The sequence below is a fragment of the Haliotis cracherodii genome, unplaced genomic scaffold, assembly GCF_022045235.1.
Source record: "Haliotis cracherodii isolate W230 unplaced genomic scaffold, xgHalCrac1.p SCAF_7, whole genome shotgun sequence".
NCBI classification, from domain to species: domain Eukaryota; kingdom Metazoa; phylum Mollusca; class Gastropoda; order Lepetellida; family Haliotidae; genus Haliotis; species Haliotis cracherodii.
The window spans coordinates 6,809,081-6,828,801 of NW_027266330.1; the positions used below are offsets into that span (position 1 = coordinate 6,809,081).

A 19,721-nucleotide genomic window follows, 5' to 3' on the forward strand; every position below is an offset into this window, starting at 1 on the left:
AGATCCGGACTACAGGCCGGCCAAGGAAGAGTGGCAATAGCTTCTTGATGCAAATAAGCAAAAACTGACGGAGATATGTGTGGTCTAGCATTGCCGACCATGTAAACAGGTCTTGTCTGAAGAGGATGGTTGTCAAAATGAGAGACTACCACTGGACGAAGAACGGCATCTTGGTATTGTTGGCCATTCAGGCTTCAACAATTGTCAACAGCGAAAGTTTGCAGCCGAAGGAAACACAACCCATATCATGACAGATCCCCCGCCACATGCTTAGACCTCTGGATGTTCCTTGGTGCAAAACGAGTGTTATGTTGCCTCCAAACACGTATTTGACCATCAACAGTTCGTAGCAGCATTCGACACTCGTCTCCAGTTGGCCAAGTTCCATCGACTACGGGCACGACACCATATCAGACGATTCCGCATGTGCCTCTCAGTCAGTTGAGGATGTTTTACTGGTCTTCTGGCGTTATAACAAGCCGCTCTGAGGTGATGCCTTACGGTCATCGTCGAGAGTCTCTTATGGGTAATCCACTGCAGTCTTAAATCTGTTGAAGTGGCATCTGACTGTCCTGAAAAGACGTCTATCCCCTCTGTTAGAGGTCTTTCGTGGCCTACCAGACCTAAGCCTGTCATTGACATCATTGGTTTGACCATGTTTGACAATCAAACGAGTGATAACACTGTGATGACGACCCATTTGTCTTGCAATGGCCCTGCATGACATGCCAGCATTATTCATGCCTATCACTTGCCATCTTTCAGCGTTCGTTAACTTTCTCCACACTGTGGCTGATTTTCAACCTCTATTGGAAGTGGAATCTCACACAGGAGCAAAATGCAACCACGTGTCTGAAACTTGAATTTCACTTTTTATAGGGCAGGGGAACTGCAGCAACACGTAAAGCACGCTTTCCTTGTTGTATCTGGACAAATATGGGTTCATGAAACTATTGAAGCCTAATTCAGTCATACATCATCATATTTCGTATTTCTGATTCCCACACGTCAAATCAAGAGACTATGAATATGGTGGCGCTTAACTTTTGTGCATGTGTATATATGATGTCTTGAAATAGTTATCCCTTGTGATGGATAAATCTATAGTCAAACAGAACATGTGTGGAAGACAAAATAGAGAATCTGAAAAACTGATTAACTGTTAATGTTTAGTTTGGTTGTTGATATATTTTAGTGCTGTTGAAAGAGAATCGTTTCTGCTGTAAAATTGAACAGTTATCTGGTAATCTGGATGAGATAGTCCTGGATCCAACGAGGGTGGCACTGGCAAATCATCAGAAGTTGAAACTAGATCTGTGTCAACGTGCCTTCAATTACTTTTGTTACGAGAACCAGAGATTTGTTGGGAAGCCATGATGAAAGAAAACAGATATGACAACCCTACTCCCCACCCACCATGGAGTGTCAACATACACTATAGGGCGACAGGCGTGCTATACGAAAGCTATATCAACATAGGTAGCTAATAATGTCAAACAGAATAAAAGTCAGTTTGGTTCTGCCTTTTAACAGTCATTTGAAGACAATTGGAACCTGGAGGTCGATAATGCCAGTTTGGCCAATGCGCCACTGCCTTCTGGCATAGGACTCTAGGCAAGGTTGCCATGTACCACATTTACTGTGTAGTACACTTATATAATCAAAATTGAAATTGACCATGCACAAGGCACGGTATGACCAGCCGATTGATAGAACCGGGCCCATTCTACCACCTTTCTAGATGAAGTAAGGATCAAAGTGAAGTGTTGGGCAAAAGGAACACCTGCTCCTGGCTCCAGTGCCTTCAACCACCAGACTCCCTTCCTCCACCGACACAGGGCGGCAACCCATGGCACACAAGTTGCACAATTCGGTCGCCTCTTGCGACCAGAAGTGGGGTGCTGAGGACACATTCTATTCGACCCCGGGTCCCCACTGAGGAAATGAAAAATAACGTCGTATTCAAGATTATTCCATTTATATAGCAACGTTTCTGCACGTATGTGTGGCTGCTTGTACTAGCCTGGAATTATTCTGGTTTTATTGTGCTCGCCCACGGAGATGCCGCAGTTTAACATGGTAGCCTCACTTAGTCACAATCCACTGACTCTGAGTCGACCCGTCCTTGTGTTATTCCCTGTGTGGCGGGATCCAGGCAAGGAAACAGAGGTGCCATCTTTAAAAATCGTTTGGTATGACACGGCCAGGAGATTGAACAATTGAACAACTCTCAAGGCGAACACCCTGCCCACTACACCCCTTCTCTGCCCACTACACTATAGAAGCAGGCTGAAGTTAAGCAATTTTCACGATACGTTTGTGTTTAACTCACCATTCGCAAATAGATCAATACCATGGGCCGTGGCATTAAATCTGGTGAAATCAAGTTTCAAAGAGGAACCAGCTGGCACGGTGATTTGTACTATACATTCTGAAGATAACCCATCTGTGTTGTGGAGTGTCTGGGGCGTTGAGTTGGCAACTAGCACTGATGCACTACCACAAACTGAGAAAAAAAACATTGTCTGATTATTATCCTAAAAGTTAAATATATAACTATATTTTCAGTTCAAGTTATTGAATAGAGTTACATGCGGTCTTCTAGGTTGTAGGACTTTGGCATTTTCTTTTGATTTTAAGGCGCTCCTTAATACACCATCTAATACAGTCAAGCCTAAAAGACAGGAATGTGACACAGCATCCAGGTTTATTTTTTCTTAATTAACCTCGAGTCTGATATTCACACGTAAGTCTTCAGAATTATTAATAATAACATAAAATATGTATTTCTACACCTTTTAACATTCCAGTTTCTCATAAATACCATTTAAGAAATAGACAATTTTAAAATGGTTTAGTTCTCATCCCAGTGCCCTGATCGGAAAAGACCTGGAAAACAACACACCAAAGTAGAAATAATAGCAGGCTACTTACTGTCGACCTGTGCTCCTGCATCCAACACTAGCACCCAGACTGAAACACACAGCTTTAGGAGGATCAGCATCTACGGGAACATAAACATTATAATGATAATGATGATGATAGTAGTTTATAATGATGATGATCACCATATGTTAACATCTTTTGGTATGACGAGGTCGGGAACCATGGCGTGATTAACAAGGAGGCCTTTCATGATTGAATTTTATCGTGCACTATTGCACATATGTATTTATCTGAAGATCCTCTTGTGAAGCATGTCAAGACTGAAAACAAGTCATTCAATATATCCTAAATGACCCATTGATGTAGTACCGAATATCAATGTTAATGTTTATTTTGTTGATGGTGCTGGATGGTGTCAACCAAGCGAAGTGCCATTTCAAATCGACCCAGAACCAGTCACTTCCCACTCGAAAACGTCAATGTGTGATTTTGTATCAAAGTGGGTGTTCAACTTGACACAAACAAAGTATCTAAGGCATGGTTCGATCCTCTTGTTACCGTCATCGCCTATCGCCTTTTTGGTTTTGACTCCGAGACCATCAATGGTACGACGCAGAATATGTAGAGGGCGTCATGGAAAATGATAATTACATATAAAATTCTTTAGAATACGCCCACATACAGAGTCAGACGTATCCAAGTGAACAAACCCGATAGGTCCTTTTTGATAAATCCAATGAAATCCTTTTATGACTCATTTATCTGTTTCTTTTGAAACTAATGAGAATCGGGAGAAACAAGGCAAAGACAGTATGAGGACTGTACTTACGTATACGAAATGTCAAGCTAGCTTCCCAAGTTGTTATACTCGCTATTCATGGCAAGAAAAATCCCGTTTCCTGGGGCTTAAAATAGTGTTTGTATTAATTAAAATGCACACATTTCCAAATATTCCAAATCCTTTTTACATGTATGCCTAGTTTGGTGTCGTTTACGTCAGTGTCCATACCGTCCACTATCCTTGGAGGATAATGGTGACGTAGACGACAAAAACGACAACGACAACAACAATGTGCTGGATTGACTTTAAGAAAGCATATGATTCTGTCTGTTTGGGAATTTTTCGACATGTTGTAGAAATTTACGTCAGTGTCTTCATCGTCCACTATCCTGGAAGGTGTATCTTGCCACATATGTTAGCGGGTAGAGACACAAAACCAAATAAAGACATGTACATGTGTATGCATGCAATTTGGAATAATACGGACAGTTTACAATCCTACACACATTTCCACAGTAAGCCATGTTAGATCATGTTTTCACTGCTGTTTTATGTATGAGAACACAAGAAAGTACGTATTTGTCAGTCATTCAAATCTCGTATCTATTTTTAGTATAAATCGTTAGGTGAGTGAGTGTGAGTTGTCAATTTCAGGTGCTTAAAATGCACTTTAATGAATCCTTGGAGTCTGTAACCTTTAGAAACATTGTAATGTTATTGATACGAAAATCAGAAGAAATGCAGTAAAGCATATATTTTGTGACCACAAGTAGCATGTTCGAGGTAAAGATTACGCTATGTTTACAATCAAAAGCCTGACAGTGATGACATTTCTTCAAAACATGACAAAGTCCCTATCAGTCACAACATGAGAGATATTTACCACTAATCTGTGTACCGAACTCTCGAACCTACTTTCCGATCACGACCGCCTGACCACAAGAATACATATAGATTTGGACCTGTGAAGATCAGGGTTAGAACAGACTTGGTTGATTGGATGCATGTCATCTTATCTCAATTGTGTGGATTAATGCTCGTGGTGTCAATCACCGGATTGTCAGGTCCAGACTTGATTTTTTTTGCATGACCTGCGTCATATAGCTGGCATATTGCTGAGTGAGACGTTAAACAACAAAACAAACAAACAAAGCATATAAATTTCGCAGCTTATTTCAAATTCGAGATAAAAATACAAAGCGCCATCTCGAGCTCGGATTCGGTCCCAATCTGACTTTACGATAGAACTGTGTAGCATGATATCGAAGTTTGAATTTGCCACCGTGACAGCTTTAAGAAATCTTAATTAGAGTTTTACTTAACTGTAAACAATTCTCCTCAATACAGGATGAGGAATGCCAAATGGAGACAAAGAAAGGGATCATTTGTAACCTTGTCAAACTTAGTTTCATCCACAGAAACCACGGACTTTTTTCGCAAAACTAAAAATCAACTCAATCAGCTGTTGCCAATCCTTCACTTGTTGTTGTCACATTGTTTATTGATTATTACCTGCGAAACATATTTCATTTAGTCATCGAGATACATTTCAATTAGCCACACTTTACACCTGTTGTATTCTGAATTGATCATCTATGCAATCGTATTTCTATGGATCTATAATACACAGTCTGTTACTCAGTTTTATTTCACTTATTGACTTTCTACATAGGTGAACAGGGACATTTATTTTACATGCAAACAACGTGTTATTCAGGAAAATATAATTACATGATAGGGGTTTGTTAGTTGATTTATGCTTCCAAACAAACCACACGCAAGCTATTTAATCACAGAGATCGTTCTGTTCTGTATAAATGTAACAAGTGAACTAACCATTTCAGTGGATCTCTCAACATGGACAAACCTGTTGGAGATGTTCAATGAGAGAATGTTTATTTATTGAAGTAAAAATGTAGATTCTTTCTTTTGGTAAATACATGTACATGTAGCTGTACATCTTATAGATGTTCCAAGAGAAAATAATATAATATATATCTACCTATATACCACTTTATAGAGTCTCAGAAGGCAGTATGTAAAGAAAACTAGCTGCTCAAAGTGAAGCCCTTTTCCCTCTACATTGATGATACATCTATCTGTTAAAAGTTGATTTTGACAGCCCGGGCCAAATCAACACGTGTTAATAACTGTCCTAGCACTTCTTAAGTTACTTAACATTCTTCATATCTAAAGACTAGTATTTATCAACCTATATACCAATTTATTGTCTCATATTGGGGTAGTTAAAGAAAACAAGGTGCTCAAAGTCCTTTTCCCTCTACATTCTCAACATAGTCTCTATCAGAAGTGATTGACTTGTAGTGGGTCCGACTTGGGCTTGGCTGTCAAAATCAACTTTAAATGCATCTGAAGCTTAGTATTGTATCTACCTATATACAGCTTTATAATGTCACAGTACATCGTATTTAAAGTAAGTTGTGCAGGTTTACCTATCTAGGTTTTCTGTATGCTTACACATCATCACGTCATACTGTGTATAATTATTTTTTCTTATTCTAATACTGCTCCCATGTTTGTCAGTGGCCAGTGATAGTCTGTTTTCATGGAAAAGTATTTTTCATAGCAATTTCGACGATAAGTAGTATAGGTAATGGTGATTCTGCCGCAACCCCACTGGAGCCAGATTTATATACCTATACTGCTACTACAGAGGGAAAATGCTGATGCGATTCAACGATCGTCATGAGTCGTATTAAAAGAAACATGAATATTAATTAATAATGAATAAAATTAACTATCGCCCACGAGGATATTGGAAAGGTATAGGAGCAATACAAAAATTAGCCACTGCGGCTAAGGTATCTAAAGATGTGGCCAAGGATTGGTTAAAGAAACAAGCGATGTGGCAAATATACTTACCGGCACCACGTTATATACCGAGGAAGAAGTTTGATATTTTTACAACGAATGAAGTTCATCAGGCTGACCTCTTGTTTCTTCCCCATGATAAGGTAAGATGCAAAATACACTTTAACAGTAGTGGATGTGGCTAGTGGCTACAAGGAGGCTGAGCCATTAACCTCGAAAGATTCAACAGAAGTAGCTAATGCACTGAGCCACATATATAAACGCGGACCACTAAAATAGCCAAATCTATTTCAAGTAGATCCCGGTCGCGAGTTTAGCCTAAACAAAACATTAGCCCAAGAAACCAAGCTCTAGCTCGCAAACACCCCATACTCACCCCAATATCACAAAGAATAACTAACTACCTCAATGAACACCAAACTCAAAATCTTAAACAAAACTGCAAAAAATCAAATATATTCTAAACTCAAAATACCCAAAATAGACACAACGCTAGCAAACCAAATAAATAAACAAACCGACCCAAACATAGCTAAAACCACCACACTTGCATACATACACGAAAATTGGCCAAATTGGTGTCACATATACACTGACGGATCTTCAGACCCGATCTCCAACCACACAGGCTTCGGAGTCCACCACACAACCAGTTATATCCACATAATCTTACCGACTCCCAAACAACCAATCTATATTCACGGCAGAACGTATGGGCATGGCCTCAGCCCTGCATAACCAACAATCTAAAAACAACAATAAAATCCTAATTCTCACCGACTCCCTTAGTGGACTACAAGCCTTCCAAAACAAAAATACCAAAAAACGACCTAAATTAATAAACCAAATACTTAAAAGCTCCAACGACCCAACAAAAGCAGGCAAACAAATAACCTTCTTGTGGATCCCCGCCAACGTAGGAATTTACGGCAACGAAAGCGCCGATAAAGCAGCTAAATTATCTCTCAAAATACCAGACATAAGCCTAAACCTACCCATCTCAAAATCAGAAATTAAAAGTGTAAACAAACAAAACATAATCAAAAAATGGCATAATCAATATCAAAACTCTAATAGCCAAATCAAAAAAGTGCTCAGAAAACCACTAGCCAAACCTAAAATCCTACACCCCTAAACAAAAATTGTCAGATTAATTACAAAACTCCAAACAGGACACACTAACCTAAATAACCACCTAAAAAAAACTAAAAGGCACACCAAAGGCAACTGCCCCCACTGCAAACAACCCGAGACCACAGAACACGCACTCATCCACTGCACCCACTACCAAACAAACAGAACCACACTACAAACCACCCTCAATCTAAAGAAGGTTCCTACTCTAGATGAAATACTAAACCCTAAAAAAAACCTAGAAAACTTCAAGGCCCAAGACGTATTCCTAATCAAAACAGACCTAATTAAGCGCATCTAAAAACTAATTAATCTACCAATCCAAAATCCAATAAACATACAAACACCCACCTCACCCGGCTCCTTTAGTTCCCTCCTACACCCACCTCTGCATTTATTCCAAATTTAAAAATTCCAAAACTTCAATATAAGCAACCCCTAAAAGCCCCCTCTTGGGTTGCACACACCACTTTCACCCTTTTCGGAATACACTAAATGGTCTGGCCAGGCGCACGTTAAATCTTCTATATCAGTCACTTAGTTGCGAGTTTATGGGATCAGTAACTAAACTGTTAACAAAGCACGATGTCATAATCAGGCAAGTAGCTAGGTTACCACTACAGCTAACTTTTACGTAACCCATCACCCTGTACATCTGCCTCATTAAAAAGTGATTTATCAAACTACCAATTGCTGATTTTGTTATCTTTTAATTTTCACTAATCCATTAATATGCCACCCCAATTATCTTTTGATCTCCACTAATCCCTAAACGTGGCACCCCAGTAGTATTAAACAGAAACAACCGCTAACAAATTAGTATATACCTATGTACATAAACCCATCAACGGTTTTTGATTTAGCATATGTTAACAGAAGGGTTTACCATGTCAGTGTCATTCTCCAAACACATACGGTAATTATGTACTTACATCTAGGCCCATAATGTCCAGTCTCGCACAGTTTAACAGTGCACGCGGCTAATTTAATTACCTGGCACCTTTCACTTCCTCTCACCTGGTGGGTGTCACAAAGTTTAACGCAGTACAAAATTATAGAGTCGTATTCTATGCAACCACACCGCGTAAATCTAGCTATATTGCATAAAACCGTATCGAAACAATCTATATAAATCAATACCGGTCTATGTGATAATACCGTTCAGCTTACCACCATACAATGCAATCTGCAGCAATCTGCTTCCTCAACCGCACCTTCATGTATCCAGTCGCACACAGATTCCTATGCTATCTCGCAGAAGAGATGTATATCAACTGGGAGCTTTTTAGACACCTGTACTTCCATCTTAACGACTTCAACATCGAAATAGTGAAGCTGCATGAGGCTTTTGAACTACTAGAACGCTTCTACATCAGTGATGAAGAAAAGAAGGAACGGTAAGTGCTAACACACCTTATTGCATCTTGCAATCTTATTTAACATATTAGCAAGAGCCCCGCCATTTGTGTGCTTTATAATGTGTATGATGATCAATGTTTAAACACGGCTTCTTTTCATTGCAGCCGAAGAAGCACTACGGGAGATTTTCTGCTGAGCCTTCAGCTACCAGTACACAAAATGGCGTGTAATCACACACCCGTCAAATTAAGTCACAACACCCCACAGCGTGAGTGAGTGAGTGAGTGAGTGAGTTGGGTTTTAACGCCGCTTTTAACAGTATTCCAGTTATATCACGGCGTGTCAGCTTATTTTGGGAGGAAAGCCTGAAGATGCAGGTCTCAGACGTTTACCACTTCGGTGAAACCCACGAGCACAGGTATGGTGCTGACAAACCTAGAAACATAATTTAGGCGAAGCGAGATTCGAACCCACAATCATAGGTTTCTGGCGTGCCCAAGGGACGCATCTCTGCACAGCGAATCGCGACGCCTTAGATGACTAAGAGGGGGTTTTAGGGGCTGCTTATATAGAATTTGGGAATTTTGAGATTTGGAATAGATGTCATGTAAACTGACTTGATATGTTGAATAGCAGTCAGCGTGGTTGTAAATGCACAACTGACTAAGCCATCACTACTCAATTAAGTAATTAACAGACAATTGCAAGTGCTAATACCCACCAGCACTAATTGCCCTGTTAATCCCTAGTCCACAATGAGTTGACATTGAGTTAATTTTGCTAATTAGCTGTTTTTAGAGTAGCAAAGTAATAAACATCAAAGGTGGGGCAGGCTTTGATCATGTGTTCTGTAGAAGAGATATTATGTTTATTTAGGATTAGCTACATCCCTTGATGCTACCAAGGCAGCCCTTGAGATTATCAGACAGTTTGGCTGGACACAAACTGATGTCTCCCTTGCAGCACACTATGTGTCAGACAAGGACTTTGAACACTCTGTGCAGATGCATATCAATGCATAAAGAACATTGGGTAGATTCAATAATGCCACACAAGTCAAAGTTGGGTTTCACTGTACTTAGAAACAGACGATGGATCCAAAACTTTATAACAGTAATTATGATTAATTTAAATTTTGCCAAACCAATATTTTGGCAGATTTGCATGTTATTGTTATCTTCATTAAGATAATTTTCAAAAAAGATAGGATAAATGATAAAATATGATAATGAGTCATGAATTTTTGAATTCAGATCAGAACAAACAGGGAGGGTCACCCCAAAAAGTGAGAGTCTCTAGGGGAGGCTTTTGACAAAATGGACAATAAAATATAAAGTGCTTTGCATTTTCTTTCAGGGAGGGTAGTGTCAAAAATGAATGAGAACACACCGGTAATACATGACCGGCCCCTTTAATGTAATATACATAGTTTTTAGTTGATGGTTCAGGTTGTACTTTTCAGTTGAATTTCTTATCACTGTCTAAGATGGACTACCAATTAACGGTAGATATTAAATATCCATAATAACATAGATAAATACCTCTACAGTCTCATCCTAATTTGTCAAAATTTGAATTTCAATATAGCTTCCATTAATGAAGTAATGAATTTTGAGAGAATATCTATTGTCTGAATTCCTAATGTACTTTCTTTTGTATTTGGTGTGCTAGGGTAGCCTAGTGGGTAAAACAGTCTCTGAAACCCGGGTTCAATTCACCACATGGGTACGATGTGTGAAGCCCATAGCTGGAATATTGCTAACAAACTGCATGAAACTATACCAACTCACTCGCTCATTATGTTGTATTTTGAGATCACTGACATGACATGTGTTTTGATTATTATGAATAGTTCTGTTTTTATGTATAAGAACCTATGTAACTTAGTTTTGCATTGTCCTGTTTACCTTTCCTTACATTTTGATGTAATGCAAACATTCAAGCAAAATTCAGATGAACCTTGCGGCGCTTATGTTATTGTTTTAGAAGACCGGATACATTTTTGTATTTTCAGAACACTTTTCTGTTTGCAATGGCTTATTTACATGTTCAAAGATTGGTTAAATATCAGTTGCAAGATAAATTGTCAATACCTCACTGTTCGAGAAAACAACTTTAAACATTTGTAAATATGTGTGTGTTTCATAATTTTTGACTGACAAGTTTCTAAAGATGTTATGAATTGTTTCAGGTACCTGGATTTCACAGTCTGACACCAGCTACATTTAAGAAGATCTTGCTCACACAATTCAGACAAGGGACTCGCCGGATGATGAACAATCCTCACGATAACAACCAACAGATTCACCTCAGAAAGTGATGATTCTGAATGAATTATGCCACATCAGTGTTATTGTAGGTGGTTTTATTATGACACTAATGAAGTCTGAATGAATTTATGCCAAAGCACTGTGACTATGTCCAGGTTGTGTACACTGATGCTGACTATACAAATCTGAATGACTTTTGTGGTTTACTGCAGAAACATAATTGACTTTAGATATTCTTCTTCAATGAAATTCTTCTGAGATTTGACTAATTTGTTTATTTAGAAAATGGCATTGAAGCGTCTGTTCTGTAAGGCCTTGCAAACACCACTGGTTACTTTATGCTAGCTCCTCTTCTTGCTTGATCAAATTTCATTGTGATATGTACCAATGAAATGCCATATAATCAATCAATAAGAATTTTTTCCAAAAACATTATTTGTTTTGCTTCATTAGCATAAAGAAATATAATACTGATCAGCCATAACATAGGTGCTGAACAAATATTAAATGCCCTAATGCCCTGAATGTTTTCCTACTATAAATACAGCTCACTTAACAAAAGTTGTAGTTCCACCTTAGTAGACAAATGACATTGATATTTTTTCTGTACTTTATTTAGGTGTTTTCTATGGATGCCATTAGTCTTATGCACCAATTTGGGAGAACGGAATTCTGTTTCATATTCCCATGAAACTACACTGTCCCGATATAATAAGTACTGATACCGTTCCAAACTAATATTTTAATCTCACAAGGGCCAAATGCCAAAGCACATAGCCAATGACTTTCCATTTTTTTCTGAGTGAGAATGCTGTTTTGCCACTTTGAGCAATATTGCAACAATATCATGGTGGCGGACACCAGCAATAAGCTTCACACATTTATACCCATGTCACGAAACACCTTGTGAACAATGCATGCCCACATATCTCAGTTTGAGGAGGATATTTACAACTAATATAACACAGAATATTACAACAGCTATCGGTAATGCACAGGGTAACATTAACCAGAAACAAGACATGAAGAAAATTTGCATCCGGATACCTTCTGGAAACCTTTCGGAAACCTTCCAGATGCCTTCAGCAACCTTCAAATGGGTTGGTATTTTAAAGATAACTTTTTTATGTGTTTCACACTTGAGTGAACAAAATGCACCCCCAAATTTTGACATTTTTCATTTGAAAGCCCGGGCCAAGTCGGAACAAACACTTCTGACAGAGATTTTCTTAAGAAAATACAGTAAAAGAGTTTCACTTTAACGGTGCAGTTTTCTTTAAATGCGATACACTATGGCATTATAAAGTGGTATATAGGTAGATATTACACCGATCTATAGATGTAAACACTGTACTGTGACATTATAAAGCTGTATATAGGTAGATACAATACTAAGCTTCAGATGTAAACACATTTGATGATACATCTGTGTGTTTAAAGTTGATTTTGACAGCCCGGGCCAAGTCGGACCCGACACAAGCCAATCACTTCTCATAGAGACTATGTTTAGAATGTAGAGAGGAAATGGCTTCACTTTGAGAACCTTGTTTTCTCTAAATACCGCGATCTAAGACGCTATAAAGTGGTATTTATTTGTTTAGATATAATACTAATCTATAGGTGTGAATCCATTTCATGTTACATCTGTGAGGTTTAAGTTGATTTTGACAGCCCGGTCCGAGTCAGACCGAACATTTGTGAGACTGTTGAGAGTATGAGGAGCAGAGGTCTACTTTAATCAACGTGTCTGCTTTATATACGAAGAACAGTGACATTATAAAGTGGTATTTATTTAGATATAGTACGTTCCTATAAATATAAACGCTACGCCGACAGATGAAAATTTGTATCTCGATAGCTAGAAGTATTTGGTACGTTTCAAATCTTATTTCGTTTAACGATTTTACCTAGACCAGCGACGCTTACCAACAACACTGGTTTTCAAGTGATTTACTCCGAAATACTTAATTATGGTGCCCGTTTTTGTTGGTGGCTGTTCAGTAATGTCATGTGTGTATGTTGCATCAATAATATGTAGGTATGATCGCCGCCAATGATGTAATTAGCCAATAACACTTTGGCCCGTCTTGGCCCGACCCGACCTGACTTTTAGGCAATGCCGTCTTCGTTGAGTCAAGTGAAGGATACGATAATAAACTCTGTTCAGATTCATAAAGAGGAAGAAGCGGTCTATTTGAAAACAGCATGATGACGTTATCAACGAAAAGGTGAATTATTACCTGATTACAAACATATAACCACATAGAAAGGGATACTTATTAACTACAGTAATTATCCTAAACTCGCTATTTCCCGATAATACACAGACCTGGTTGATATGAACAATCTTGAACTCGTACATGACGATGCGACTGCATACGTGAGACGTGAGACGGGTAATGGCGGGTGACGGTCAGTTAACACAAGTTGTGATAAGAATAATATGAACATTAGAGTCACGCCGTGAACATAAGAGTCACGTCGAAGTTGCCTACCAGTAAGAAGGATAAAAAACATTGACGAGTCGTACCGTTCGGATTTCGATCAAGCTCGAGATGTAACATTATCCCCTAATTCGACAAGGATGGAAATTGGACTTTTATAGTCAGTTAACGCCCATGCCTGGGAACATGGTCATTGCCTGACACTGGCCATGGTGTATTTTTCCTATGGTTTCACATAAAGACAAAGAGACATCAGATAAGATAAGACTTTATTATCCTAAGGGAAATTCGCATTGCACAGTGTCTTTGCACAAAAATGTGAAAAAAAAGAAAATATGTTATAATGAAATATGATACTTACTTATGTCTTGGCGGGTAAAAATATGTAGAGAATTGAACACTATCACAGTGACGACAAGGAATGGTATTTTTAAGTATGTATCATCATCATTTTCAGCCCAACGTACAATTAATACAATGATAGTATCTCGAACACGAGTGCAATTATGTACAAATGTGAAGATAGAGACTGATGGCATCTTAAATGTAATCTGCTAAATGTTTAAGAAAGCATACATCGGAGGACTGCAGCATTGTTAGCAAAGTGTACCTTGGGTTAACATAAGTATGGACATTGAAAAATGGGAAATATTTTGAACGAAGACTGAGAAAAAGTTATATTCTTGATATTTGAAACCCATGTTTTCTCCCGACTGCATATAGTTCAACTAACATATCGTAACACCGTCTGCTATATCTTCCTCGAGACATACTGAGGAGTTTAAAACAGATATCTCACACATCTAGTGAACATATCAATACCATAACGACCACATTCCCCTAACACTGCAACGTTTGCATCCTTTCAACCAACTCCGAAACAAATTTAGAAAACTTAGCTAAAACAAGTTTGAGAAACACCTGTTAATTAGGATCCAAGATCTGTGTTCCATAAATATTCCGTTTAATCTGCAGGTCAAACAATACCTTTGGAGAAATATTTCACAGTTTATAACTTAGCTTCACTAGCTTTGGACACTAATGTCTGACCAGCTTTCGACCAAAACAATCAATTTGGATAAATAATTCCTAAATAGTTATAATTATATAAGTCAATTATTGTTCACCCGAAAAAACATAGGAACATATGGTACAAGTCAAAATGGGGAATTGGACATCATTTTTGTCACTGATGTGCCAATATCGAAAATGTCCTCCATATGTCTGCAATAAAACGTTTTGAAAGCATTACTGATTACTTGAAAATTGTAACTGGGCATAACTGGTAAGACCTGAAAGCGCTAGCCAATTGAAACAGTGTTAATCTTACTCCACTAATTTAATCTTGATTATAATTATTCACTGTGTATGCGTGCATTCGTGTGTGCGCGCACCTGTGTGTGTATGAGTGAGTGAGCTTAGTTTTATGCCGCTTTTAGCAATATTCCAGCAATATCACCGTGGGGAACACCAGAAATGGGCTTCCGTGACGAGCGGTGTGTGTATTTCAGTGTATTTTACTGTACAATGGCTTCGTCTTCTATTTATTGACATATCCGTTTGAAGTCCCCAATGTATGGAAAATGAGGCTATAAACGTTGTAAATCAAGGCGTCGTAATCACTATTCTTGGTGTATTTTATGAATAGACTTTAGACACTTTTTATGTGAAATAAAAACATAAAAACGTTTGAAGTCACGATTGTACAGCAAGTAAGACTTTAATAAACACTGTCTCCTTACGAAATGATTCCACTCATTATTATAGCGAAATGTCTAACGTTTGTGCGAGATTTCATGGCGCTTTAACAGGGAAAAGATTTTTACTTTTGACGCCAAACCAACATAGAAACACAGTGACTTTGTATTCCCAGTTACTTTTAGCTTTTTAGTTTACTGTTAACTTTTGGACTTTTAACAGAGCAGTTACACATAGATTACGGCGCTTTACATACTGCAGCAGTACCTGATTTCTTACAATATGAAGTTGAAAGTATACATAGTGGAAAGTGAATTGACAAATATACATCATATGATATACCCTACCTTGTTTTGGAACATCAACCTGGCTTCGTGACGACGGCTAAGCAGTCTATCCTGTTCATGAGATCCTGCATTATATATACGTTAAAAGTAGGTTCGTCAACAGATGTGTATATAATCGAAACTTTTCATTTGTTTAGCGTGAATTTGAGTGACGTGCAAAAAAGATGGGAGCCAGTCGATTTTTGAGGGGGCGCTTCAATTTCGACTCGTAAACAACTGCCAGGGAATGCTACCACATCTATACTGCCCCAATTGTGTGAAGGCGATGCAGGATTATTACTGAAAGGAACATCAGAAAGAAACAGAAAGTACAGTTAGTACGATTTACGCTAACACGAATATATGTGACAGCCCTGACACCTTTGATACCCGGCCCCCGAACGAGACACTACATCTGATAAGATGAACGCGGGAGACTGTTACCCTTATTTAGCAGTCTTTAGCATCCTTGTATAGCTCGTGGAATACTATCCCAGTCCCCCCAGACTGTTGAAAACTCGTCGAATGCTTTGTCACAAGAAAAATACGCACATCTGCTGTCTGTGTGGAGTAATCAGAACATCAAACTGTCCCTTCTCGACACTACTAAGTCAGTCATACAACACTCACTGTACTCTCTCTTTGATTATCTGACTCATTCAATAGCACCTTTGAGCAAATCCAATCTGGAAATTGGCGTGATATAATTTTTTATCATATGATGAGTAGGTTTCTCGGCAAGATAAAGGCAACGGATAAAAACGATATCAGTTGGGGTCATATGCAGACAGAGATGCAAATATCAAAGATCAAGTAGGGACTACTTTCAGTGTTTATATACAAACATGGCGTCGCCCTTGTCATTCGGCAATCGAGTCTGAATTAACCATCGGGAATCTGGATAAACTCCAGAGATAATTGCTATCATTATCAAAAGAACAGTCTAATATACTTAAAATCAGTGTCTAGCTGTGACGTAGCTAAGGCATTTTATAAGTTTTGGCAACTTTGGAGATATAAATTTTGAAACAATTTTGCGAGGGCACTAGGCCTAGCCAAGCGGGACCAGTAGCCATATCTGTGCTTGTAGACCTCTGCGGCTTGAAACCTATCCCACAAATTAAAATATACTGAGTCAAATTAAAAACTTCACATTTTTAAAAGTAATCCCAAGCACGAGAATCTGATGGCACACAAGTTCAGTAGCGTGTATGGCCACCATGTGCGTTGACAACTGCCACACAACGCCTCCGCATGGACCTCGTAATGCTTGTGAACACATGATTGGGAAGACGACGCCATTGTTGCTGCAAAATGGTGCCTAGATCTTGCAAATTCTGTGGTTGGTTCTGGAGAGTGTGCAGACTTCTGCCAAGAGCTTCCAAGACGTGTTCGATGGGATTGAGGTCGGGAGACCTTGACGGCCAGTCCATATAACGTTGACTCCCGTATTCTGAAGGAAATTTCTACTTGAAGGTGAGCAGTTCTCAGACTGTTTCGAACAGTTTGCGAACTCAGTCTTACCCTAAACAGTTCATTTCTGGTTGATGTAGCCGTAAAAAATGGTTACGGAGGTGACATAAGACAATCTGACGATCCTCTGCATGTGACGTCAGACGTGGTCGACCTGGCCGAGGGCGATCAGCACTGGTACCCGTTTGCTGTAGACGCGTCTGTAAATCATAAACAGTCTGTCGACTACAACCCATCGTCCTTGCGACTTGAGCTGCGGACGTCCCCGTCTGCAACATGCCGATGGCACGTACACGTTGCACATTTGAAAGGTGTGGCATGACAAATGGCCGTAAAGACTTTGTTTTCTTGTGTTTTTCTTTTTTTGTTAATGACTGCTAACAAGTATGGCTGAAAACACGTGCGGTATTATGGCCACGTGACCAGATGCACGTGAAAAAAACACTTTTGCCACTATAGTGCTGTGCACATGATTTTGATCGATTCACCTGCACAAAAACGGATGTTATCTGAACACAATACGTAGCAATTACTGTTTAAATACACAACAAGGGCCCACAATGATAACTGGTCAAAATGATAAAATTTTAGGATTGTGAAGCTTTTAATTTGTTCAGTATATATCCTGGTCCTCCGAATTGTACCATATTTACTGCATGTAATAGATGTCTATTTTCTACAACATTTCTAAGTAGCTTATCCCGTGCTGTTAGATTGCCCTTACAAACATCAGCATTTAAATCGCCCAAGATAAAAACTGTTCCTAATTCACACAGATTATCATATATATCAATCAGTTAATCAAGGGCATTACAGTATACAGAGTTTAACACATCTGTAGATGGTAGTCGACAGGCTATTACACCAACATCACAGTAGCCTGTTTGTGACAATTTAACACTTATTGCATAATCCGAGCTTATAGCTATTGGAATAGCTTTCCACTTGGTGTGTGGTCAACAGAAACAGTACAAGTGCAATAGACAGGCAAAGAACACTAATTCATTTACGATAGTTTTTTTTAGTTTCAAGCAACAGTTACAGACAACAATTACTATTGTACTTCAATTCACATTTACAAAGTTTCTGAATTCTCAAATTTCTATTATAACCACAATTACCAAATGACTCGCGTGTCGAATGATGCTGCCTATCCTAACTCTTAAGCCAAACTGAATAACAACGACACATGGTGGTCGACACCTGGCGAACATGCATGCTTTTTTTTGCTTTTAGATATGTATCCACGAAGTAAAGCAGTGTGTTTCACACACAGGAACGAAACAGAACTACCTGTTCGGAAACATAACATACTCACAGCAATACAATCTGTGATGACAATATCCTAATGTCCATATCCCCCTCCTTGATAGAACGGAGTCTGTCAACACAAAATAGTAACCAACTTTCCACAATCGAAATAATATCCTCGATCACATCCACAATCGTATCTTTTTGGTCAAGGTTCTGTCACAAAATTGTATATCTCACATTGGATAGATTCTCATGTTAAATCCATCAATCTTACAAATGTTCACATTTCGAATGTCAGAATAGAATCCATAGAATCCTGTGTTGTCCTTTTGTTCAATGGCATCTGGTACTTTATCAGCTAATGCTGTCCGTTTCAAGAGGGCACACTTTCGTCACTGGTCTAGTAGTGTGAGTGTGTTAAGATTTAACGTCGCATTGGCATTATTTCAGCCAACGTTTTTTTCACAAGAAAAGATACCCATTTATACAAAATATACAATTTTGCATGTTTAGTATTTCCAAAATATACAATTTTGTTTAGTTGGTATTTCCAAAACTATACAACTTTGTATATATGGTTAGATTTTACCACTGCTTCATTGAATTTCTTCACCTCCTATAGAAGGTTTCACATAATATGTGGTTGCAAAGTTTACTAATGATACCGAACAGTATTATTATTTCATGTGACAACAATGCTTTAATACTATTTTCATTATGACAACTATATGATGTTATGAAATAATTTGTATTTCGTTATGTTTTACATAAGAAATAGAAGATTTGTACAGATCTTAATAACAGTTTGATCAATATAAAATGCGTACGACACCTTTAGTCAGAATTAGTCAAGGATGGTTAGTTAAGAAATAGTTACCTGTTTACCTTTCATTAAAGTGGAACAGACCAAGTGGCCAGAAAGCAGACATTTTGAGAATTTACAGGATAAGTTATGCACTTTTAATCAAATCATACACCAGAAGTAAAATATTTTTACGGGATATATTTATTTCTTATTAACTTTAATGTGGAACATACCACTCATACAGTGGGCGGAAAAGTTATCATAAGAAATTATATTTTTTTCATTATCAGAAAGACACTATATATACAACATAAACTGAAACGAGTGCTATCACACATTTTGATGTATTTCATTAGATCATTGCAAAGGACACTATTCCTCAAAGTTGTTGTTCTTGCTTTGCTTTAAGTGTTTAAGTGTGATCGTCTTCTGTCTGGGCCACTTTGGCTGACCTGTCTC

The 19,721-nt window shown here is 38.4% G+C and overlaps 1 protein-coding gene across 1 annotated transcript in view; it reads right to left on the reverse strand.

The window, feature by feature from the left end:
- LOC139447255 (uncharacterized) overlaps positions 1–15,778 on the reverse strand; it is a 29,559-nt gene extending 13,781 nt beyond the window's left edge. The window contains exons 1-3 of the mRNA XM_071228523.1: positions 15,752–15,778; positions 2,935–3,004; positions 2,333–2,506 (exon numbers count right to left, since the gene is read on the reverse strand). Of these exons, the coding sequence (XP_071084624.1) occupies positions 2,333–2,506; positions 2,935–3,004; positions 15,752–15,766 (259 nt within the window). The 5' untranslated portion in view covers positions 15,767–15,778. The remainder of the gene's footprint in view (positions 1–2,332; positions 2,507–2,934; positions 3,005–15,751) is intronic.
- Positions 15,779–19,721: the final 3,943 nt, after the last annotated feature.